The following is a 27,228-nucleotide window of genomic DNA, read 5'->3' on the forward strand; positions in this document are numbered from 1 at the left end:
TAACTTACTAACAGCTTTATGAAACGGCCCCAGGTTACAACCGGTAATGTGGCAGCAATGCCTAATGTCACAACAATGTATTACTTACATATTGAAATAAAATGTTTTGTCTTGACAATCCGAAAGATGTGACTTGGCTTTAAAGGGATGGTCCAGGCTGGAGATATTTATATCTCAATAGATAGAATAAACTTCACAAAGCGAAATACTGACAATTTGATCAAAATCGGGTAACAAATAACAAAGTTATTGAATTTTAAAGATTGCATTATTCCGGTGAAACAGTTCTAGGCATGTCTTCATGAATATTCATTAGGTGGGCTAATGATGTCATATCCCCACTTGTTCTTTGTATTTTATTACATGAAACTGGGTTTTTTAAAAAAAATTCTACCAAGAACTAAAAAGAACTGTATTAACAACTGATTAAGTGCATTAGGTATTCATTGCTGCAACTTATTTTATCAGAATGGAGACACATCATTTACACATGTATGAAAAATGAAACAATTATGATTTCACGTAATAACATAAGAAAAAGGAAAGTGGGGATCATCAGCCAACCTAATGAATATTCATGACGATGTGCATAATTGTTTTCACAAAATATAGATAATCTTTAAAATTCAATAACTTCTTTATTTGTTATCCGATTTCGATGAAATTTTCTGCATTTTGCTTTGTGAATTTTACTTTATTATTCAGATATAAATATTTTCAGCCCGGACCATCCAATTAAGACTGTTATCGCTCTTTTAGGCTAACAGGGCCGTGGTGTAGTGGTTCTGACTCTCGCCATGTAAACAGAGGGTCGTGTGTTCGAATCCCACGGCGGTCTAGCGTCCTTTGGCAAGGCGTTAATCCACACTTTGACTCTCTCGACCCAGGTGCTAATTGGGTACGTGGTAGGATGCGAAAGATATTGTGTTTGATTTTGCCACATAAGGAGGCTGCGATGAATGCAAGGAATGCTCCCCAGGGAGTGGGAATTGTGTAGTTTTCGTGCGGGATTGAAATGAATCCATTGACCGGGGTAATAATATGCTGTAACGCGCTTTGAGCCATTCTAGGAAAAGCGCTTTATAAAAATTGGCTATTATTATTATTAACAACGTTTCTGTGCGGCTGGCACAGGTTATTAAATATATCAAACCTAGTTCGTACAGTTAGAATCAAATCACACTTGTGAATTATAAATAGAATAAAGATTGGGAAAATTATTTTATGGTGAGTCATTTCATAAAATATTGTGCTGAAATCTTAATGAAGGGTCTACATGGACTAGGTTGCATCACCAGGGTAGTCTACAGGCACAGACTCAAATTTAACAATTGAACAAATTATTTGTCAGGGTAGATGAGGTACGAGAACCCGAAACATCTGCTTCAGAATAGTTCTTGGCAGAAGAAACGTAATAAGGAGTGACTGAATCTAGACTCACTGAATCCAGTCACTACATTATGCGCCATGCAAAACAACAGGCAATGTGCCTACAGAGTCTAGAATGCCACAAGTGTTCAGAACTTCAGAGCCAGGCGGAGACTGCCCTTTTTGAGTTTTTTATTATTAATAAAGAGAGGAAAGAATGGATGGGGAAGAAGAATGAAAATTATTGCGAAAAATAAGGAAATAGATAATAAAAATTGTTTGCGAGTGTTAGAATTATCAACACTCTTGTTATGACCAAGTATAATGGAGGTGGAACGGAAATATATCTCTTTTAGCTAACAGATTTGGCAAAGGGTAGATGAGATAACAAGTGGAATGCCTCTGGCCGTCTCACCTGCATCACGCAGTTCAATATAGCAGCAGTGCTGACTTTGAATACTACTCTAACTTGCACAAGATGTTCAGTGATACATGGTTACTCTTATGTCCACTTTTTATGAACTAGACCAATAAACTTACAGAGATATGATGGTTATTCAACAGATACACCCAATTCGGCCAAAGTTCATTGACCTTTAACCTTGGTCATGTGACCTGAAACGCGCACAGGATGTTCAGTGATACTTGATTACTCTAATGTCCAAGTTTAACGAACTAGACCAATAAACTTTCAAAGTCATGATGGTAATTCAACAGATACCCCGATTCGGCCAAAGTTCATTGACCCTAAATGACCTTTGACCTTGATCATGTGACCTGAAACTCAAACGGGATGTTCAGTGATACTTGATTACTCTTATGTACAAGTTTCATGAATCAGATCCATAAACTTTCAAAGTTATGATGGGATTTCAACAGATATCCCCAATTCGGCCAAAGTTCATTGACCTTTGACCTTGGTCATGTGACCTGAAACGCGCACAGGATGTTCAGTGATACTTGATTACTCTAATATCCAAGTTTAACGAACTAGACCAATAAACTTTCAAAGTTATGATGGTAATTCAACAGATACCCCCTGATTCGGCCAAAGTTCATTGACCCTAAATGACCTTTGACCTTAATCATGAGACCTGAAACTTGCACAAAATTTTCAGTGATGCTTGATTACTATTATGTCTAAGTTTCATGAATCAGATCCATAAACTTTCAAAGTTATGATGGGATTTCAACAGATATCCCCAATTCGGCCAAAGTTCATTGACCCTAAATGACCTTTGACCTTGGTCATGTGACGTGAAACTCAGGCAGGATGTTCAGTGATACTTGATTAACCTTATGTCCAAGTTTCATGAACTAGGTCCATATATTTTCTAAGTTATGATGACATTTCAAAAACTTAACCTCAGGTTAAGATTTCGATGTTGAATCCTCCAACATGGTCTAAGTTCATTGACCCTAAATGACCTTTGACCTTGGTCATGTGACACGAAACTCTAATAGGATGTTCAGTAATACTTGATTAACCTTATGGCCAAGTTTTATTAACTAGGTCCATATACTTTCTAAGTTATGACATCATTTCAAAAACTTAACCTCAGGTTAAGATTTGATGTTGACGCCGCCGCCGCCGCCGTCGCCGTCGGAAAAGCGGCGCCTATAGTCTCAATTTGCTTCGCAGGTGAGACAATAAACGGGAAATCGGAATAAAATTCATCAAAATCTGATGAACTGTATTTAATCGAGTAGTTAATGTAATAATGACACTGAAAGAACTAAACTAGTAAGCAGGTCCAGTTCGATTTCAAGTAAAAGTTATATTTGTCTCAAACTATTTCACACATTTTATTACCATGATTACACCGCAAAAATTTATTTCATGATATAATTTTGTCCTTAAAAAATTATGACAAAATATACAGGCCTTTTTCGAAATGATTGAACCGTATAACTAATTTATAGATCACACTTTGGACATGAAAGCTTCGAGTCCGAATGCCCCCTGAATAAGAATAACACTGACGCGCACCTTACCCCACACCCACACAACTGCCCTCACCCACGACTACAGCCGCAAACACCGTCATCCTCATCCTCAGTAGCATGATTTCACACTACAATTCTCGCTGACAAACACACAAATCACATCACGTTTCTCGCTCTAGATGGTCCAGATAGGAAGACAATCCTATTATTTATATACATTTGAATGGAATATACAGATTAAATGCTCCCTAGCTTATCAATTCATTACACAAACATTTCAATTTTGGGATTAAGTCATAAAGTATCTTCACTTTATGTTTACATGAATTTTTGACAAATGCACTGTTGATAATGAGCTCGAAATTTTCTGAGATAAAGTTTGTGAAACTGAACAATGTAAATTTGAATGGTGTGTTGAATGCTATAGTGACATGGCTCAGATGCGGCTCTACTCCCCATTGCATAAATTTAAATTAAAAAGTAACACTTCCTATATGACAAGTGTGATTCGAATTGCTTGGCTGAAGATTACTGATGTGTAATTTTCCCCAGGCTCCTGACGGAGATACACATGGAAAAAATAATAAGGATTTGAATGCATTACCAGCATGCTCAATCAGAACTTTTCGTTCATTAGGGTCATAAATTAGTAACTCTGGTACAAAGGCAGATGAGAAAAGATATATTGATTTTGCAGGAAGATATTGCCTCTTTGAAAATTATTTACATGAAAATCAATTAATCTAACATGCCAATAATAATAGTAAACTAGAACTGCACATCTATTTTCCTGTATTTACGTGATCTATTATCTCCTGGGCATACAAAAATTACGGACTGCTGTTTTCAACCCATTGCCTTATTGACGGTGACCATCGTAGAATCAAAGTAGATAAAATTAATGGATTGACCGATGAATGTCCATTTATTTGTAGGTACCTGGTAAGATCACACTCGTGTGGGACGCGCTCTATCGCAATTCTATCAATGAGATTGATTGCATTTTCAAATACTGAGTGTGTTGGTACTTAAGCAAGACTTTTAGTAAGACGAAGCCCCATCAGGTCCAATAAATGAACTCCATCGATGATGGCTGTGGTACCACTCTACTGCAATTATTTCAGTCTACTCTTTCCGTTTGCTAATGACGTAAAGAGCGGCGGGTAGGGTGAACGTGCAAACGTCAGCAACAATAAATGCAATGGTCACCTGCATATAGAGTATGAGATAAACACATATAAGGAATCTTATTTTTTACATTATCATCTCATAAAATAAATATAGGAAGACTATCTTACTTATAATAGGCCTCTTGAATAAGTTCCATGGACATGTCGTATGCAGTACGCATGGAAATAACAAGCTTGCCAAAGGCTTGTTTGCAGACAGTATTTGACCAATTTGACAATTTAAGATGAACGTTGGTACCAACGAGACACACACATTCCCCCACATACATATGTGACCTACCAATCCCAAAACCACCAATAAGTCGCCTTTTTCGGACTGCTCGGAAGTTCCAGTGATATTACACAGTATGCATTCTCATGCTTTAGTGAACCCCAAACTTCAAACTTTATTTCTCCTTAGTTTTTGTTACCTTATTTTTTATTATCTTTGGTCAATTTCAACAAATTATATATCATTTGGAAGCTTAGGAAATGAATTTTCAAGCTCAATAAAAATCTCAATATTCATTTTGGTCGACTTATTGTTGGTTCCGGGGTGGCAGGTCACAGCCTACATGGACATAAATAAATAAACCCCTCAAAAAAAGTTTTGCAACTCAGTTTTGGGGATGATATCTTTTTGGTTAATGAAGTATAAAAGATGAAACTGGTATCATTAGAAAGCTAAATTATTCTTCTTTACAATGACATGCCATTTGCTGTGATTAGTATACGTAATCATGGAATTTGCAGTCACCCTGAACATTGAGAAAAGTCAGAAGTGAAATGTTGCAAAATGCATTGATTTCTAACAAGAGTCTCCATTTCTATAGAATTTCCACCATGCAGGTGGCAGTGAATGCACTCGGTCCATCCTCGAAACAATTGGAAATTCGCTATTGAAAACGACGCATTTTGCAACATTTCATTTCTAACATTGCTGCGCATTATCATGTCTGTGTATTTCATGATAACACTAGCATTACAAATGACACATGATTGTAAAGAAGAATAATCATGCTTTCTAAAGATATCACTTTTACACATGATGATGGCACATTAAGAAATTTATTACCACTCAAACTTGCAGTTTGAGTTGCAGAACTCAAACATGACATGGCAACGAATTTTGCAACATTTCATTTTTTCATTGCTGCACTTTAAAATGTCTGTGTATTTCATGATAACACTAGCATTACAATCATTTCCAATGATACCACTTATCTATAGGCTTATGTCGAAAGGGTGGGTGCTGTCGCATTAGGGTGCGTCAACGCGAACGCGAAGATTCGTCCAAAGCCCCCCCCCCCCGGTTTGGACGAAAGGGTGTGTTTAATAATAATGAATAAATAAATACAAATATTTATAAGAAAGCTGAACAAACAAAAAAGACGAGTGATATGTAACCAAATTTGCATAGGAACATAAATCATCATATGGCACAAACATTCTTTTTAAGGCAAAAAAAAAACAATGACGGCATGCTGCATGAGGATTTTTCGGTGGGAATGTTTTATGGTGTAATATTGATACATGTAAAAATTATGACTGATTTCAAGATTCTTTCAAATAAAAAAAAGTAACTTACCTTCAATGTTATACTTTGCATGTGTGTATTTATTACAAAGGAAAACATTCGTATACCTGGAAATATTTGGTGTCCCCCAAATTATAAAACTTACGGCAGATGTGTCCTGGAAAGGCAAGGCCAAAATTGATGTCAGGTCAGCATTCACAACGTTTAACCCTTCAGACCCTACCTTACTATATTTTACACTTGAGACCCTGCCTCAGTATATTTTGTGAGATGTATCTGTTGTGTATGTGTGCGTGTTGTGTGTATGATAATAATAATAATATGTGCGTGTTGTTTGTATAATAATAATAATACTTTTGATAATAAAAATAATAACAATAATAATAATAATACTTATAATAATGATAATAATAATAATAATTTTCACCCCAAAGAGTGAATTTATGGAAATGAATTTGGAGTGAAAAATTGGCGCCAAGTGGCTTATTGCAAGGGTGGGTATCTGATTTTATTATCATTATTATTATTATTCTTAGTTGAACTTTTCTTTCTTTTCCTCAAATTGTCAATGCTTTAAATGATTGAAAATCCACTATTTTACGTGCAAATTGGCAATGTTTGACAAAATACCTTATATTCAGCTTTCTTATAAATATTTGTATTTATTTATTCATTATTATTAAACACACCCTTTCGTCCAAACCGGGGGGGGGGGGCTTTGGACGAAAGGGCGCGTTCCAGTGAACGCGACGCGACGTGGCGCTCCTAACGCACCCTTTCGCCCAAACCGGGGGGGCTTTGGACGAATCTTCGCGTTCGCGTTGACGCACCCTAACGCGACAGCACCCACCCTTTCGACATAAGCCTATCTATATGATGATGGCACACTAAGAAATTTATTAGCACTCAAACTTGAGTTGCAGAACTTTTTTTGAGGGGTTTATATATATTCATGTAAACAATTTCAAGGGAGATGTATTTTCTGATTTAAATGTACAAGAAACTGTGAAGAAGAATAGAAAGAAGACGAAGAAGAGGAAGGATGAGGAGGAAATGAACGTGAAAACGAGCAGAGGTGAGTAGAAGGGAGTAAAGAAGAATAAATGGTTACACTTCGTAATTCCGAAGGTTCGTAATTCCGAAGGTTCGTAATTCCAAAACACGTAAATTACCTATACCTCGATATTCGTTAATCTGAAAACGTAAAAGGGTTCGTTAATTCGAACATTTGCGGCGTTATTCCGAAGAATCGTTATTCCGAAAACAAAATAAGGTTCGTTAATCCGAAAACAAAATAAGGTTCGTTATCATTTAGCTTTCGGACTAATGAACCTTCGGAATTACGAACCTCATTGCGTTTTCGGATTAACGAACCTTCGGAATTACAAACCTCACTTCGTTTTCGGACTAACGAACCTTCGGAATTACGAACCTCATTTCGTTTTCGGACTAACGAACCTTCGGAATTATGAACCTTCGGAAATACGAATGTGTGCGGAATAGATTACCCTATTCCTTGAATAAATGATATTTCCATCTTACCCAGAAAGGGTCATCATCGAGGTATCTTTGTAGTAAGATGAAGATTGGGTATTGAAGGAAGGTGAAGAATCCACTCATGGTTCGCATGGCGCCGTATACACTCGTGAAATACTTCATTGGAAATCTATGACGTCAAAAAATGGAGTAAACTAGTGTAAGCAGTTTGTTCAACATTTCATATATAATCATTAATATGTTACCACATATGCTATGGAATTCACCAACCGGTGAGCAATGGCATATTTAAAGGGACCAAGAAAGGGGACACGTGCCCAAGAAGCCACTTTCAGGGCCCTCAAAACAGCAACAACGAAAGTTGGCAAGGAATAGGCAGATAAAGACAGGAAGGATAAACCTTTAATGTTTTATTTCATCAACAACCAATAATATAAAGCTAAAATGTTAGAAATGAAACAGATGTCAGCGTTTTGATTACTGAGTTCAACATATAAAAAAAAGTTTTCAACTTACACTACCGCCACAACCGCTGACCCAACTCCAAAGAGTAAAGACTTCATCACCAGAATAAAGATAAAAGTGAGATACTGGAGTTGAAGGCTTGGAATCAAAAGGCATATTGAGTAACCAATGGATGCCAGGGTTGTTATAGCCAGAGGAAGACAGCTATCTCGCATCTCTGCATAAGGACCTCTTCTTTTTTGTTTTTCTCCTGAATGACATTGATCACGGAATAGTTTTAATATTTGTATAGTACTTGACATATCTGTAATATAACGTTTAAGTTTTCGTCAGCTAACCTTCGACTTCGTTCTTACACTGATTAGCACAGAATGAACGTACCCGGGCCTTCAACGTTGGATCAAGTTTATGTTTTTATCAACGTTGTATAGACATTTGCAGGTAGCCTTGTATCACGAATGGAAGTGTATACGCGTGCAACGATGTTTACAACTTATCTGCCAACGTTTGCTAAATGTTGGCTGAAACGGCAATTATGACGCTGATTCAACGTCATGTCAACGTTATTTCGACTTAATTTTAAGTGAATATAGGCCTACCTTGTCTGATTATTAAAGAAATCATAAAAGCTCAAAATACCTACAAGCTTATACTTACTTTTAGAACAAGAGATGGTGTTTCTGTCCATGAGAAGGCCACCAAGAGGACCAACGATTAAGATGAAGAATTGTGTGATTGCGAAGACGTTTATATACCAACTCACTGTAGAGGAGAACGAAATGGTTCATACCTCGTGGCATAATACAGTGGAATTGATTTAATATGATCATAATGGTGATGTTGATTATGACGGCGATGGTGGTGATGATGGACATGGTGGCGGTGGTAATCATGCTAATGGTGATGACATTATGATTGTGGTGGTGATGGTGATGACTACAGACTACAGTAACGATGTTCATATTTTACTGAGTTACTTTACATATAAAAGCATATAAAAATGGTTTTTAGTGTTGAGCACCAATTCCAATGACCGTACATGCAGATTTAGCCATGATTTCAGATTTAATGCAAACAAGGGCGAAAGCATGGATTGGTAAATCCGTTTTTGTAATGCAATGAAATTTACAAGTCATGCAAGAGAAAATATGGTTCATGCTGCAGGAGTCCCTTTATCCAAATATACACCATTTGTCATATCTTTAGGTTTTACTTACCGAGATCTTCATCGCCATTGGACAATCTTGTTAAGAAAAAGTTGAGTGTTCCAAAGGTAAAGAGAACACCCGTCTCCAGGAATGCTTGCCAAAAAAGCAGTAGAAAAAATGGCACTGACAAGAGACATGAGCAAAGGCTACCAAACTCTTTCTCCTTCCGTTCTTCAGTCTCGCAAACGCCATCTTCATTCGTTTCGCTTCTCGTGTCCATGGAAAGAGACAGCTGGCTCGTTTTTCGACTTCGTTTAAACCTTTCTCTGCGTGCCGATAGCTCACTAGTCTGTCTGTTGTACCCATTTCCATCCACCCCTTCGCTGAATGGGTCCTCGATGTACCCCTGGTTATCGTAAGCACTCTTTTCCGTTGCCTTTGGAGAATTCCTGGGTGTCCCACATGTGATGAGTCTATAGCCGTCTGGAAGTGGCCAGGGGATGTACTTAGTAGGGAGAATAAGGAATGTATTGATGTTGAGGAGGACCACCGATCCGGCCATGATGAAGAAGAGGAGATTGATAGAAAACCCAGCATCATGCACAATCTAGACAGTAAACATGGTAAAAGAAATGTGGTTATACAAAAAAAATATTAAGAGACACATTCTACTTGCCGTAGTTACCTGTCGCCCTGCAATAAAACCTCTTCCCAACACACTCAATCCATTATTTATTACTGTTTTCCATTTTCTTCATTCTTTTGACAGTTCGTTAGGCACATCTATTTTCTAGTTAGAAGTGAATCCCCATCATCAATTTTCTATCAATTAGATCTGGATTTGATGGAATAAGTAGCACTGTGGTAGCTGACCGAAAAAAAAGACAATGCTCCGAAGAGGAACGCATTAGTTATTGTTTATGCTAGGTTCACACCAACGCCGCTTTGATGGCGCTTTAAAGCGGCGTGCAAAGCGGCGGCAAAGCGTAACAAAGCTTAATTAAAGCGTAAAGACCGTAATAGAGCATGAGAAGGCTTTGAGCAATTCGGGACATTCGGCAAGAGCGCCAAATTTTTTTAAACAGTTTAAAAATTTGAGGCGATCTGTCACGGATTGAGAAAAGCGGGGAGAGCGTATTAAAGCTTATCAAACCGTCACAAAGCTTATCAGAGTCGTAGGAAAGCATAACAAAGTTTAAGAAAGCTTGGTTCCAAGCGGTGACCCCACTTTTGATACTTTGCCCATAGGCCCTACAGTTAAGGATTCGTTCAGCCTGATTTTACCACTTACAGACCATTGCAAGAAGTACTTATAACCCCAAAACCACTGAATGTGATTTTGATATTTTTGGATCAGCTACTAAATGAAGAGTTGGTCTTTTCAATGAAACAAAAAATAAAAAAAAAACCCGACCAGAAGTGTACCGGGCATTTTTTTATGGGACACCCTGTATAAAACATAATAAAATGGAAAAGGCAATAGAATAAAAAAAATAAATGAATAGAAAAACTCTGTTTAAAACTCCAAGTTTTCCACAAAGTTTTTTTTTCTATCTATTTTTTTATTATATCTAATTTTTTAATTCTACAATGTTTTATATTTTATTTCCTTTGTTTTATTTTCTCTTTTAATAAGGGTTATTTATCTCACATATAAAATTGATTTTCTTACTAATTTTTAAATTAGTAAGAAAATTTGTAATTATTTGTAATAATCAATTTAACAAAAAAATGCGTATTTAAAAAATCTTCAATCGCACATGTCTAAATTTCGAATTCTGCAACTTGATTCCTTTAAATTTTCACTCCTCATTTACAATAGTAGTATTATCTGATTTTTCATTGGTAAAAAATCAATAGAGTCTGTATTCATAATTTTTAGAAGCAGATGAAATACATAACAACAATAACATCAATAATAATGATAATAATAACATATTCTCAAGAACACATAATACAACAATTATTTCAAACTTATATTAAAAATAAACATAGTCTGCACATAGGAGTATATTCTTATTTCCAGACACAAAAGTCTTTATCTTCATCATATGCTTCTGAAAATATCTGAGCCACGTCTTTCTTGACTCAATCAGGAAGTGCCACCCCAGCCATTCTTTGTCGCCAGTCAACAGCACCCACTGGAAAGTATTCTCAGAGATGATCTCTCTGATGTCTGGCATCCATTGGCGAGGTTTCCCCCTTACAGGTGGTTGCGGAACATCTTCCCAGTGAGGTCCACCTCTCCTGGCCCCTAGTGCGAAGCTGTGCTCTTCATCTTCGTGGTCCACCGCATTGGCTGCCAGCGCCACCCTCTTCCGCAGCAGGTTGTGGAGCACCACAGCAGTCTCCACCAACGCTGTGACGTTATCTACCTTCTGTTCCAGTATTCCCAACAGGCACCGGAACCTGTTGGTCATGATGCCAAATGCATTCTCCACCACTCTTTTCCCCCTTGAGATCCTGTAGTTGCAGATCCTCTGTTCATCTGTCTTCCCTCTTCTGCTGTATGGCTTCATCATGTAGCTCATCAGGGCAAAAGCATCGTCACCTAGAATGAAGTAGGGAATATCAAGCTGATTTTCTCAAGGGAGAGGGCATGATGGGGGCAGCCCTATGGACCCATCTTCTAGGCATTCGAAACGCGTGTCATTTACCTCACACCTCAATCCAGATGAACTTGTACTCTGCATCTACCAATGCCAGCAGTGGTATAGAGAAGAAGCCCTTATAGTTGTGGTAGAGACTGTCTGTGATTGCTGGATTCTTAATGGCTGTGTGCTTTCCATCCAAGGTACCAATTGCATGGGGGATATTCCATCTCTGTTCAAACTGCTGGGCAAGGGTGCTCCATGCTTCAGGGGTGGTAGGTATGTTGAAGACCTCATCTTTATACGCCTCTACAATGGCCCTGCACACTCCTGGAATCAACTCTGATATGGAGATACCACATCTGAAACCATATGCCAGTGATCTGTAGTTGTCCCCAGTGGCCAGATGTCTCAAGGTGATTGCTAGGCCAGCGGACAAAGGGTGCATTGCTTCTGGATGACTGGTGCAACTCTCGCAAGGATCTCATCGAATACCCCAGGGGTTACTCTGGTGAACATTGTGAAGGCAACAGGGTCCTCTAACCGCGGTTGTTTGTTAAAGAGGATAGTGTACTGGCCATACTGCTGTCTTCTTTCTTCAGTGAGCCATGGCCTGGTCCAGCAGCACCTGATGAATGGTCTTCTCCCTCCTGCTGGTAGTTCAATCTCCTCTTGTCTTTGCTGTTCTTTCTCTCTCCTCTGCCTCGAGGGCTATGAAGTAGTTATATAGCAGAGAGACAAAGATCATGTCTACATCATAAGATGGTTCAAAGTCTGGTAAATATTGAACTTCCATATCTTGTTCTTCTGCCAATGATGTAATGATTTCGTGTATCTGCTGCATCTTTATATACTCTGGATCAGTGGCGGGATGCAATCATAATCTCGAATTTTGTCATTTCGTAACAGAGCTTGACAGACCCTATCAATGCACAAGAGATCTTGATAATCGTATCAGAGCGTTATTTAAAGCGTGATAAGCCCATCAAAGCTTATCAAAGAGTAATAAAGCATATCAAAGCGTGATTTAAAGCGTGATAAATCCTCATCAATCGGCATCATAGCGTGAGAAGCCGTAGCGATTCGGGAAATAATTTGTCGCACAAGCGGGAACGAACTTCGTATCAGAGCGTATCAGAGCTTATCAGAGCATAACATATCTTATGAGATCGTGAGATTTTTTTAAAAGTAAAAAAAAATGACGCCGAATTGATCGCCGATTTAAAGCGCGGCATTCGCCGTTGGTGTGAACTTAGCATAAGGCCTACTGGTAAGGTCCAACAAGTTTATTGTCATGAGCATGAAATCAAAGCGCCATTGTATTGTTATCGTAGTATAATGATGATTCGATGTTGCAATTGCAAAGTGTAAGCGCGCCACCTTGTGTTGGTCTCTTGGCCATGGTTATTAAAGACAGTAACTCGTAACCTCAAAGTTGTCTAGTTTATTTACTTCTTTTACCCTAAATTGTGCCTTATAAACCCATGGCGCAGGGCATCTCCAGCAACTCTTATTCACTGTGCACATAACGCTACTCACCAATTTACAATGGAGTACAAAGGAAGATCATTCCAAACTAAAATTGCAAATTTCAATCCAATATTTATAAATCATCCTTTAAAATCTTATCTTGTTTTGGTCCGCAACCGTAACATTATAAATTGATTGACAATCTATAAGAGAATTTAGATTAGAAGGCTATTGAAGGCAAAATGAACAATATGATTAGGAAACAAGACATACATTCTGAAATGTGGATTTCAGATCAGAGGTGCGCGGTTCAGCTATACGATCCTTTTCTGAATTTTCTTTACAAACTTAGATGTCAAAAATGATGTCATGGTTTACATTTAAACTACTAGCAAAACAAATGACCTAATTGCAATTTCAAAAGCATAATCAATTATAAGAATTTGTCATTTTGTATTTTAAGAATGATATTTTGTTGTTAACTGTTGGTGTGCTGAAATTATCCCACCTTTGCAACGAAGAACATAATGACAGATCCACCATACATAGCGTTGATTAGGGTAATAATAGTAGATTTCTGACCTTCGAACAGGTTCCCAATCTGCTTTTAGGAAAAAAAAAACAATCATAAACATGACAGACAGACTCTGTGCTGTTATTCTTACATTCATGAATATAACAGTTAAAAGCAACATAACTTGTTTACTCATGAATTATTTGAAATGGGTATCAGACATTTTTCCCCCTGAAATTCGGTATCAACGTGGAGGGAGTCTAACTAGAAAGACTTTTTTTCGGTTATTGGCCATTCTGGGACCTGTAACACAAAACTTTGCAATCTTCGTGCTACATTTTTTTTACTGATTGCATTGACTAAAATATACAATTAATGGTGAAAATCAAGCGTACGATTAATCGCTAACTTTTGTTATTAGAAACAAGAACATCGATGATTTGACTGTAATTATGGCCAATTGGCCCATTAGACGAACATGATAATGTTACACAATGTGGGCGCTACAAGGACTGTCTTCAATTTGCGGATTTGAATTACCGTTCTAACTAAACTGCAATGTGCCTTGGTTGCCAAAGAGCTCAAAGTGGGATTGTATGGGAAAGTGAGAAGAAGAAGAAGAAGAAAAGGAGGAAGAAGAGGAAGAAGAAGAAGAAGAAGAAGAAAGAAGAAGAAGAAGAAGAAGAAAAAGAAAGAAGAAAATGAAGAAGACTGAAGAAGAAGAAAAAGAAGAAGAACAATCGAAGCGTAATCGAAAAATATAAAGTGCAATCTGATGAAGATGAACAACGAAAGACGCCACAGACGCTTAACATAATGGAAAGAGCATCACCCCAGGTGGGTGTTTCATAAAGCTGTTCGTAAGATACGAATGACTTAACGCACGACTGGTGATCCTTTCTTATGCTATGTGATATCCCTATGTATAGATTTATGACCATAGAGCATGTTCCAGTCCTGCGTAAAGTTGTGCGTAACTTTACGAACAGCTTTATGAAACACCAACCAGGGATACAACGATGTTAGAGTAGAAAGAGCGCAATTTTAGAACTTGTTCCGGGCGCAAGTGATTTACATTGATGAGACAATCTCTAGGCCTATAACTTACTTGTATAAATTCTAAAATCATTCATCCCTGCAAAATACAATTTCATGTAGTAAGAGAATATTCAATGTCAGTATATTAGTTTGTATATAACTTTGAGACAAATCCATAAAGTGAATTGTCGTGAATAAGTTGAAATCGGCTACAAACGGACAGGGGCCTAATAGCAAATCTGCGTTTCAAAAACCGATTAAGGTCGACCACAGTTTTTATTGAAAAATGACAGATAGTTGGTGTGTTTCTAACATTACTAACCTGCATAGAAGAGAATAGCATGATGACACCTCCAATTGTAAAACAGATAGTTCCAGGAAAAACAAGAATTGAGTACGTCGGGGAACTGAATGCCATCAAGATGTAGCCAACAAGCATCAGGATACTAATGGATATATTTGGTTGGAAAAGGGAAATTGGAGATGGTTAAAAGAGAAATACAACTGCCATGACTGTGTACGCCTAGTTGATAGAGGACAACCAATGCACTCAACCGAAATAAAGACAAGAAACAAAAAAACAATAAAAAATGTTGAGTTGAAATAGAAATTTTAAAGAAGTAGAAGTAGTAAATAAAAAAATTATATGTCTTTCTCAACCATGATTATAACCAAAAGCGATTCAAGGGTACTTTGATATGAGATAAGATGGTCAAAAATTTAGTCCGATCTATTTCTAGAGCTGTTATTCATATATTTTAAAATAATCTCCCCACTCTTATTCTTGTTGTCTGGTTCCATTTTCCCCTTTGTTATCCCTTGCAAAATACGCATAATACACTTCAATGATTGGCTAAAATGCTAATGTTTTATTCATGTCCTCAAGCATTGAACATTTTTTTTCTGTTCCACAATTCTTAACGATATCTGTGCTAAGTGTCTTTTCTTTTTGACTCTGCGAAGTTCAACTTTTTGAAAAACAATAGCAAGACTAATTATTATGTTTGCAGAATTGATGTCCGGAATCACGATTTCTGAGAATTGAGCAGAAAATCTTTGAGGGAACATCGGCACCAAACTAATGGCATTCCATACGAATAAAAGAAAGTTAAGTTCAATTTGGTACTTTGAACTCACTTGCCATTGTAATGTGTTTGCTGGGGTTCGGCGTCGCAGTCACGTCGGGTCGCATTTATGTTATACTACGAAAACCTCAATTTCCGTATTTCCAGAACAGTCTTTTCCTGATCCAAAATAAATCTAAGATCTGACTGACATAATATTTTCTCAAAAAATAATGCAGTTTTTCGTAGAACTAAATTGTTCAATTTGAATGCCTCATGCACGTCCTTGTTAAATCTGTATTTTAGTTTTATTGTCAAATATCAGGGGTAGATGTGGACTTGTTTAGTAACGACAAAACTGCATCAAATCTAGGCCAAATATGGTCAGAGCGGGATAAGACCTTTGATACCGCAGGTGCCTGCCGGCTGGGAAATTTCCGATGTAGGCTAGGTAATTGGGTGTTGAAGTTAAAAGTTAGGCCTGGGCCTACTGATTTTTTTTGACACCGCTATTTCATCTTCATATGAATCAATACAATTATCTGCATTTTAAAAAATAATTTAAAAGTAAGTAATGTTATTCGATTTGGAATGATACCAGTATCTAGATTTGATTTGAATTAAATTTATAGTGCTACAAATGCAAGTTGAATGGAAGGAACCAGTGCTGTATCGGCTCCTCATTGCTTCTTGCGCTGTCCAAGAAATCAGCTTTTCACGGAGCTTTCGGCCTGACATGCTTGAAGAACCCTGACAACAACGTTTAGTTTTTATTTTATCGGAAACCCACCTCATGACCAGACGTGACAATCTGGTACCGTAGTGATCAAATAGAAAACCAACGGGGAACATGCACGCAGCCTGAACTGCCACGGCCACCGAGAAGACAAGTTGAATACGACTCTCCTGCTCTGGGCAAGACTCCACGATGTCTGTATCACGGCTACGGTTATAAACAGCGGTAGTACCGATGATCTGTAGTTAGGATGACAACAATACAGATACAGTTGTGTGCTGGAGATCAGAGCTAGGCAGGGGAAGAACATTCTGAGGCTGTATGAATAATGAATACCTAATTCAAACTTAGATATCAATGATCTTGCTGGAATCTTCAGAATATAATTACACTGTATAGTCGAACAACCGACCTTTTAATTTAGATATACGGGAGCTAGTCTAGAGAACGTTAGGATTTAATTAATTTTTAATTCCCATCGAATTCTGGAGGCAAATGTTGATCGACATGACCTCTGTTTTACAATATGAACTCCTCAAAAATACAATAATATGCTGCTTTTTATCATGATGAAAGATACATATTCCATGATAGAATATGTGTAATGTCTATCTTCATTTCGATTGTGGAAAGCAATTATGTATTTATCACTGATGTGTATTTTCAGGCTAGCCTCACAGAAGACTATAAGAAAAGTTTCAACTCTGCACGACAATTTGCCTCTTACCTCTGTTGAAGATGTTGAGTTTTCGCTGCTGCCGTAGCATAGGTCGCTGAAATATCCAAGTTGTATGTAGACGAAGACAAGTGAGGGCCAGCCAAAGATGATACCTCCGTGTATTAGATTCTCAAAACAGACAAACACCAGGGCCAGAAGGCGCTCCGTGACCAAGACGGCCTTTATCACCATGGTGGTCGATTTTCAGCTCTTTTCAATTTGAAATCAATTCTGGTTTTTTGAGAAGATTTGAAAAAAAATGAGGCCACTGATTTTAAAGCCTGAAATTAACATCTGTATATTAAAACACAAAAAAGTTATATAAAAACTTCGTTCACATCTTACATAGATAGCTAAAATAGAAAGTAATTCGTACGTACTTAAGTTGTCAAACCTTACCTTCGTGCGAAACAAAACCGGAATTTTTCAGTTTGATTTTCAACCACTTTTTAAAAAATTAGCATCGCTTGTATTTGTAATTCACGATTAAGCATGAATGAGTGTTCACATTTTCATTCTACCTGGCGTTACAATTAAATATCCAAGCCGCCAAGTTGACGCCAACTCTCTTAGAAGTACAGAATATTATCTATAAAAGTGAAGCAAATTTATAAGGGAACTACCTGAAGAAAATGCCGCCGCATGTATTACCTATAGGCATGATAGGAGGAACGTTTGGAAACCGGCTCATGTGAGGAACCGAAGATGAAAGTAAGGTGAGGGGATGGGGGGGGGGGGGGTAGGAGAGGTATTTAACAATGATTGCTTTTGAACCACACAAAATGCACTAACGGGTCATTGCTAGTTGAATTCGCCCATTGGGTTAATCCTACTCATTGAGGCTTACTATCTTTCCGACTGAAGGCCCCTGACGTGAAATACATAAATTATTTTCAATGCATTGGTCGGATTAATACTGGAATGTGATGATCAACTATTTTTCAGCCGGATAGAGAGGATGCTCATCTTTAACAATAGTGGAGAAATTGTTTTGAAAAGGCTGAATACCTTGCCCGGGGCATATTGTCATCTATTTAGGTGAGGGATAAACGCAATTGCTCTGATCAAACATGCCATGGACAACGAACTGCATATATGCCGATCAGACATTGGGAAAGTAATGGTTGGTGCATAGCATATTCATTTAAGTTTGATATAAACGTGTTTTTTAAAGCTTGTGTGTTATAATAATAATATAGGCGATGTTCCTGTTTCCCACTCTAGCTTGTCGTATAAATTAACATATTAACATCACGGCAAATGTTCTTTAAAGTTAATTTTCAAGTTCACGCCCAATTATAGTATAGGCTGTACTTTTTTTAAATATATTAATTCATAGAACGTGTAGAAAAGAAACTTATTAAATGTTACACGAAGTTTCATGCTAAGGAATTGATATAATAGGCACATGAAAATGATGCATGTGTGAACTTTGTAACTATAATCTATTCACCACAATGACGTCACTCGTCTGTTTTGACAAAAATAGCTTTTGTACTGCACCCCGACGGGCCCGTTTCATGAAGAGTTATACAACTTTTGTAACTTTGCCATTATGGCTCTCAGCAGCCAATCAAAAATCGAGGTTACCATGGTAGTTACCATTATGGCAAAGTTACAACAGTTGCAACTCTTTATGAAACTGGCCCCAGTCAAACAGTATGACAAAGATATTTTAGAATGTCTACATACCCTATTATACTAACCGTGGAGGTTATAGGGGATGATGAAGAACCGCTTTCCTACGATTTTTCAAACGATGAAAAAGTACCAAAGTATGAAACGCTATAAAAAAAAAAGTGGGGCGGATTGGTCATATTTAGTATTTGTATGTATTTTATGATTGTTTGTACCTGATGATGGGTTAAATAAATTGAATTGAATAGATATATACGACTGCCAATTTATAAAAAATACAAATGTACGCACATTTACAATTCAAATTCAATTTTGCATGCTGGGATCATTTAATATAAATTTGATAACTGCTTGTATAATGTCTGAATAAAACTAGATTGCCATTTTACGTATTTTGGACTGTGGTAATTGCATTGCTTTCATTTTCAATTATCCCACTATCTTCTGAATTGTGTAATTCCCATAGGCTTTAAAAAGACACCGGCCATGCAGTTTCAGCAAGCCCTCGTGTTAATTTTGGATATTCGGCAGGAGATGGTTTCGAGTTAATATTGTGGAATTCTAGAAAGTGTTTTCACAGTTCAACACAATCATGTCAAGGATGATGTTGAGTTCTGTTCAATCTGGCGTGCGTGGGAATGTAGTTGTTTAAGTTGAAATCTGCGTCATATTAAGCAACGTTTTGTTCAGGATCAGAAAAGGGCAATTTCTTTCTTGTAGCTCCATTGGTGTTATAGGTAAAGCAAAATGAGAATGGCGGATTTTTTTCCGATTCGATTCTTACTGAAATGCAACATGTCTAAAAAAAAAGCGAAATGAATTAGATTTGAGCATCCCAGAGAAAATACAAAAAATGATAATTATTGTTAGATGTCTCCGGAAAAAATGCTTTGGATCACGTTTTGGTCTTCCATGCCAAAGGATGAAACAGACATTCCTGTAAAGACTGAGAAATATTCAATTGATAAAGGTCATCAATATTATGGACGTTGATTGTTCTATTTTACAGTCAGACAGCAGGTCCCTATGCTATTGAGCAAAAAGGCCAGATTAATCCAAATCATCTCGTGGCTGAATCCTCCTCCTTGCAAAATCTCGTGATTCGTGAGATTTTCTTTCTCTAAGAATTTACCTGTTTTAATCTCAAGTTAAATGAAATATTATTGCACCATCAGATAGAGTAAAAGTTACTCTTTCATATTGGTCATTTATTTTGTATACAATATTTTGTTAAATAAGTAAATTTCTGGCCTGAAAGTGTGCCTCAAAACAGAATTTTCTTCCTCTGTTTTCTTTTGCAAATTGTGCAAAACTTTTTATTTTGAGCCTCAATGATATCTATATCACCATAAAGCTGAACTTCTGTACTTTCTCACAATGCCACTCTTGATATGCGGCACCTTTTAATCGGGTCAAGATCACATGCACTTTTCCCACCAAGGTAAAAGACGAGATTTCTGAAATTTTGTACTTGCATGAATCCAGAGTCCTGATTGGCTGGATAAGGTTCACAAAACAACAGGCGCGGGGTAGTTGAGGAGATTACCACATGGCAGGGGCCGCGGAACCGGGGGGGGGGGCTTCAGCCCCCCCACTTTTTCCAAAACCGTGTACAAAAACGCAAAAATGACCATACGATTGTGATTTTTAGCATGGTCAGCCCCCCCACTTTTGGCTCAGCCCCCCCCCCACTTTGAAAACCGTTCCGCGGCCCCTGCATGGGAAGTGTGACCTTCCCACGAACCCAGGCACTGGAATCGTTGGAATTTGCCACTGGGTGGTCTCTTTGACCAATCAGAATGCAGTATTCTTGTTTTCAAACTACTTTATGTACTTGGCAAATAAAAAGTGTGATCTTGACCCGATTAAACCAATTCTTATTTTGAAACCTATATCATTTCAAAGCATACATATTCAGCTTTATCATGATATAAAAATAATTTGGGCTCAAACATAAATAAAGTGTGAAAATAGCAGATTTTGTCAGGTAAAAATATTTATTTTGTAGCATATTTTAGATCAAAATTTTAACCTATATAACAAAATCTTTGAATATATCCAAACACATGACCTGAAAGAATGATTCTTCTTTACAATGGAATTAAAATCATGAAATTCGATGCACAATTAGAGCAGCAATGACTGAATGAAAAGAGGTGTTTCGGTCCGCATCAAGCTCATTAAATATGCAAAACAACTCAAGTCATGAATATCACTTGGATGAAAGAAGCCACTTTCTTGGGACCTGCAGTCTGACTGCTTTCACCCTAAATTGTAGGAGAACGGAACGCCCAGTCAGATTTTTTTTTCGTATATGTAAGAATGAAGTTAATTTCTGTCTGGGAGATGGTTTCCTGTGAATTATGAGCCTACTGGGCATGCCCCTTTAAAGTGTAGGAGAACGGAACACCCAGTCAGATTATGTTTTTTCTTATTTTTTGTTTTGTATTTGTAAGAATGTAGTTAATTTATATCTGGGAGATGGCGTCCTGTGAATTATGAGCCTACTGGGCTTGCCCCTTAAAGTGTATTAGAACGGAACGCCTAGTCAGATTAATTTTTCTTTGTTTTGTATTTGTAAGAATGTAGTTACAGTAATTTCTGTCTGGAGATGGTGTCCTGTGAATTATGAGCCTACTGGGCTTGCCCCTTAAATTGTAGGAGAACGGAACCCCTATTGGTGTTTGATGGTCATGATGATTCTGTTCAGATTTAAAATGATTTTCTACATGCAGCTGTGTACGAATAAAATGAATCGGGAGAAAGGAGCTGAAACGTAATGACCCATTTTCATAGTGTTTACCTAAATCAAATATATTGATCTTTTTTCCTTTGGGAATATAGTATCGAGGCCATAATCCCATTGTTATCCAATCATAATACAACCGGAATGAAGTCTTTATTATTTTGATTATCATTATTGTCAGTTATCAGAAAGTATATGGGCTATCTTCAAACCCATTTCTCTATCGGATGGCGATTGAAGATTAATGCAATGCCATTCAAAGGAGTTTGGTGCTACGTTGGGGGTATCGATGCATGTCTTGAATATAACGACCTTTGACATTTTGATTTGAATTAAGGGATCGCATTCAACTACATATCTTCTAATAATAGGGATAATAATAGAATGATAGAGTGTATTTGTGGGTGTGTACATGTGTGTGTAAGGGGGGGGGGGTCTCGCGCCCCTTCCACTTTTCCAACCGATTATACTTTGCCACTCATCGCTTGCATTCGAAGGATGTGCCAACGTCATCTAACATGTCTATAGTAACAGTATTGTGATTATTGCTTTCGTAAATGTACTGACGCAACAGTATGACTTTATTCTGTATGCTATTAACAATGCGTTTTTATTATCATAAATGGTACCGGCGCTGTCTGGGACGTGCGAATGTCGCAACCCGGACTTGTCTAAACATTCAAATATATATTTCAAATGAATCTATTTACATGATATCAATGAAAGAGGGGTTCATTGAACAACATAGATCATGATGATTCTATACGGAGTGTTTGTGGTAAAGAGGTTACATATTTCTGAATTGTGACGATCCTTTGATGATTTTTCATCCGCGTATAAGCAGAGATAGAACTTTGACAAAAGGAAACCACATAGAAATCATAATCAACCCATTTTCCGAATAACAATTTCAGAGCGAGCGAATAAACTTTTGGGAAAACAGAATGATCAAATTTGTTAGGAAAAGGACGTAATCAATATAATTTGTTTTGAAATAAATGTAATTAATGAGACATTTGACAATTTTTACGATTTTCAATGTACATGTATACATGTAAACATGTAAAATGATGTATAGTATGCTGCTTTACACGGGTGGTAAAATGGGTACCGCGTTAAAAACAATTAGGAAGGAGCAAAACAAACCAGCTTTCTTTTTTTTTGAGGGGGGGGGCAGTTGTTTTTGAGACTCGAGGATCTGGAGTAAGCAATTGTAGGAACATATATACAAAATGAAAATTACAAAATCTAAAATAACTTTAAGACTTCCGTGCTCCTTCACCCCCCCCCCCCCGCTGATAATGGTAAGCTAAGATGCACAAAAAAATAGAATTTAGAAATCAAAATGCACTTTTTCTCACTCAAAATGCACAAAAGTCTCTAAGTTCGTATAGAAATAAATCAAACATAAAATCGAAATGTATATCAAAAAACAGGAAACTGAAAGCGAATTAAAGGAAACAAAAATAGACAAAACATAACAATGAAAAATTAATTGAAGCATTGTCGAACTTACCGATAATATCTTTCAAGATGTAGGTATAGGAAAGGAAGATCAAGGTTACTTCTTCTTACCCATGCAGGCCAAGTTATGTTACATGATGAGCCGGAGGAAATCATGTCATGCTATTCATATCAACCCATTTCAATCATGGGCTCTCCTTTTTTGTTGTCAGGAATGCATATTTGCTCGACTCACCAATGAATTTGTTCAGTTGGTTGCACGGTTTAGGTTCAAAGAATCCGATCCAGGTTTCCAGTCATGCTTCAGATATGTCTTTTGAATAGGTATGATGGCAAAACAAAGTCTGAAAACTCGTACATCGAGGCAGAGTCGTGTAAATGACGGAATATGATCAGGCGGGGGAGTGCAAGAATGGGGATGATTTTTTTTAAATCAATATTTGCGCCACAGACGTGAGAGAGTTTAACCATTGGGCATTTTAGCAATAAAATTGAAGACGCTTTCTATAACGCAGGGGATGTTATTTGTTTGTATTTATTTGATTTATATTTTGTTGAAAATGAAATAAATGAATTTTCAAAAGCGCTTTGACAAAGCAATCTCTGTCGAAAATCGGTGAATCAAGCATGTCAAGGTAGCAATGTCCTCCTGGACTCTGGACGAACGACATATGCGAATCTTAAAACTGTGGCGGCCTTCCGTCTTGGATTGGGTCCTGGATGTTGCGGGGGTGGGGCTGTCCCTTGCCTCTATCACCTTCATCAAATGATGACCTAGCATCCCTTTATTGCGAGCGGTTTCTTTATAAGAGACCTGGGCTTGTTCCGTTTTCCCACAATATATGGGGGGGGGGGGAGAGTTGAGAGGTAATGTGAATTGGTAATTTCTATTGATTGAAGCTGTATATTCTCTATGGGAATGCTTAGAAGTCAACTGAGATTCAATTAATTACACCGGTTGGAGACGATGATTTTTTTTTCTTTTAAAATAATTTTATTAATAAAAAATCACATACAAAGCATGAAATATTTTCTTCAACAATACTGTTTTCAAAAATACACAAATGTTTACTTTTACAACGCTTCTCTATTTCTAAACGATTACAAATCAACCTTTTGAATAAACAAAGTATTCCAAAATCATGAATTCTACAATTCCGACTTTCTGTTCGAATAAAAATTGAATAAATAGCATACCTTGCATACATGATTAGAAGATTCAAAACTCTATGCTTTTTGTTTCGTAACTCATATCCTTTTGTCATAGTAGCAACATTAAAATAAAAATTAATGCCTACAACTTCATACACAATGCTACTAAATTGTTTCCAGAATAATTGTGTTTTTTTACAAGTCACAAATAAATGTACGCTGTCTTGAATTTCATTGTCATGTGAACATAAAGGATTATCTATTAACTTCCATTTATACAAATTATATCTATGGGGTAAAATATTGTGTAATAACTTATAATTAAACTCTGTTATTCTATTTTCTTTGACAGTTTGTAAATTAAATAACCATACAGATTTCCAATCAATCTCTTCTTGTAAAATATTTTCCCATCTTTCTTCAGCTTTAAGTTTAATACTTGTCTTATTCAAAATCATGGTGTAAAATAACTTTGAACCTCTTTTCCTATTTACATTCATCAAAACATTCTGTGTAATATATTCACTCTTAGGTTGCAGAATCTCAAAATATAACTCAAACTTATTCCTTTTCCAAACATTTGGTATGGCATTCATTACAATGTTATACTCTTAATGCATACTTTTTTCCAAATAAACCTTCCATTTCCTTTAATGATTTGAATTTGGAATCTAAAATAATGTCTTTTACCTTAAGAATTCCAATATCGAACCATCTTTTAAAAAACAATACATTTCCATTGTGATCTTTTATTTTCGAATTAAACCACAGATTTTCCTTCTCGATCTGGATATTCTGAAAACCTGATTTATCTTGAACAGTTTGCTTAAAATTAAACCAAGCGTAAATGATCGCTTTATAATAATATGGCATTTTCATTTTGTCTATATGTACTTTAATTTCTTTTTCTGTACAATTACTATGTAATACAAAATCAAATCCTCCATATTGAGAAAGATAACTATCAATAATTGTACTAAATTTCGATTCTTTGTTATTATAGTAATACAAAATCCACTTCAATAAAAAGCTTTGGAGTAACATATTCAAATCTACCATTTTGAGTCCACCTAGATCACATTGCTTACAAACAACCTTTCTCTTTACTTTATCAATCTTTCCATTCCAAAGAAAAGAGAACAATAAGGAAGTTAAAAGCTTTACAACCTTCTCTGGCATTTTAATCATTTGAGCATTATACAAAATTTGAGAGATAAGAAATGTTTTGATTACAAGTATGTTTCCTATTAAAGTTAGGTGACGTGCATTCCATGATTTAATCAAACGTTCTACTTTCAATATTTCCAGCTCCAGTTCAAATCGGAGAGATTTTGTTCATCTCCTCCAAAATAAACGCCTAAAATTTTGACATTTGAATTAGTCCAAGGAATGTTTTTGACGTTTTCATTAACTGAACCATCTTTTAGATTTATTATGGAACATTTTGTTTTATTCAAATACAATCCTGAAAAAGAACTATACTTTTCTACCTCGTTAATAGCTTTGTGTAAAGCAAGAGTATCATTAACGAATATTGATGCATCGTCTGCAAACTGCAAAATTTTGATTTCAACTGATTTAAAAAGTTTGATACCTGTAATTTCTGGGTCATTTCTTATCTTGACAGCTAATACTTCTTCAGCCAGGATGAAAAGCAATGCCGAAAGGGGGCACACCCTTGGCGCACACCTCTCGATATACTAATATTTTCTGTTAGCCATCCGTTAAATGTATGTTAACAGAACTTTTTACATTATTATAAAAAGTTTTAACCCATCTGCAAAAATCATCTTTAAATCCATATCTTTGCAAACATTCAAATAAAAAATCTCGACTGAGGCAATCAAAGGCTTTTCTAAAATCGGTCAGTAACGCTATTCCTCCTTTGGCATGGTTTTTAACGTAATAGAATATATCCTCAATTAATCTAACGTTTTCAGCTATACTTCTTCCTTTTATATAACCTACCTGGTTATCTGAAATTAATGTAAATATCACCTTTTGCAATCTTTGAGCAATAACTGAAGCTGCAATTTTATAATCATAGTTTAGGAGGGAAATAGGTCTCCAATTTCCAATCTAGATTTGTCACCTTTTTGTACAATAATTTTATAATGGCTTGTCTTTGGGAGTTTGATAATTCGTTACACTCAAAACTTTCATTTAAAACAGGCAAAAGTAGAACTTTAATTTCTGTCCAAAATATTTGATAAAATTCTATATTGAAACCATCACTCCCCTATTGACTTATTTTTTTTCAAAATCAAATACAGCTTTTTTGCACTCTGATTCAGATAAAATTCCTTCACACATATCAGCTAAATCGCTAGATAACTTTGGAAGTTGTAAATCAAGAAAATATTCTGCCAAGTCTTGACATTCTTTTGACTTATATAATTCTGAATAATATTTATACACATACTTTCTAATGTGTTGCTGATTTTTTATGCTTTTACCTTTATCGTTACGTAATAACAAAATAGAATTATTATCAATATTTCTCTTTTCTAATGACATAAAATATCTTGAGCACCTTTCACCTTCCTCAAACCAATTTACTCTTGACCTAATAATTGAACCCATACATTTTTGTTTATATATTTTTTTCTAATTGTTCAGTAGTCTGTTCATAATCTTTTATAATCTCTTCATTGTTATCATTTTTTGAGTTCCAAATTTTTTCGTTCAGCTTTAAGAGTTTTTCTTCTAATATGCCTTCGTCCTTTTCTTCTTTTTTCTTATGTTTTGCATATCTAATGGAGTATTCTCGTATTCTTATTTTGCACAATTCCCAGGTTTGACGCCAGGACATTGATAATTCTGTCTTTTCACGGACTAGATCGCCTATGATTTGTCTAACCTCTTCACAATAATCATTGTTTGTTAAATAAATTTGTATTCAATTTCCAAACACCTGGACCTTTATTCGTTCCATTAATTTTGATTGTAATGGTGATAGCGTTATG

At 36.4% G+C, this 27,228-nt stretch overlaps 1 protein-coding gene across 2 annotated transcripts; it reads right to left on the reverse strand.

The window, feature by feature from the left end:
- Nucleotides 1-3,262: 3,262 nt before the first annotated feature.
- On the reverse strand, nucleotides 3,263-23,388 carry LOC121408712 (solute carrier family 43 member 3-like). 2 transcript variants are annotated; one of them, XM_041600318.1, is made up of 10 exons: nucleotides 23,163-23,388; nucleotides 17,272-17,493; nucleotides 16,599-16,783; nucleotides 15,067-15,190; nucleotides 13,701-13,793; nucleotides 9,201-9,738; nucleotides 8,641-8,745; nucleotides 8,035-8,233; nucleotides 7,564-7,687; nucleotides 3,263-4,524 (listed from the first exon to the last, which is right to left on the reverse strand). In XM_041600318.1, exons 2-10 carry the CDS (start codon nucleotides 17,452-17,454, stop codon nucleotides 4,441-4,443), a joined length of 1,635 nt encoding a protein of 544 aa, XP_041456252.1. In that variant the 5' UTR covers nucleotides 17,455-17,493; nucleotides 23,163-23,388; the 3' UTR covers nucleotides 3,263-4,440. The 2 variants fall into 2 exon arrangements, with proteins under 2 accessions (XP_041456252.1, XP_041456251.1); XM_041600317.1 differs by having other exon boundaries at nucleotides 13,701-13,796.
- Nucleotides 23,389-27,228: the final 3,840 nt, after the last annotated feature.

This window comes from Lytechinus variegatus, chromosome 2 (genome assembly GCF_018143015.1).
Source record: "Lytechinus variegatus isolate NC3 chromosome 2, Lvar_3.0, whole genome shotgun sequence".
In the NCBI taxonomy this organism is placed as follows: domain Eukaryota; kingdom Metazoa; phylum Echinodermata; class Echinoidea; order Temnopleuroida; family Toxopneustidae; genus Lytechinus; species Lytechinus variegatus.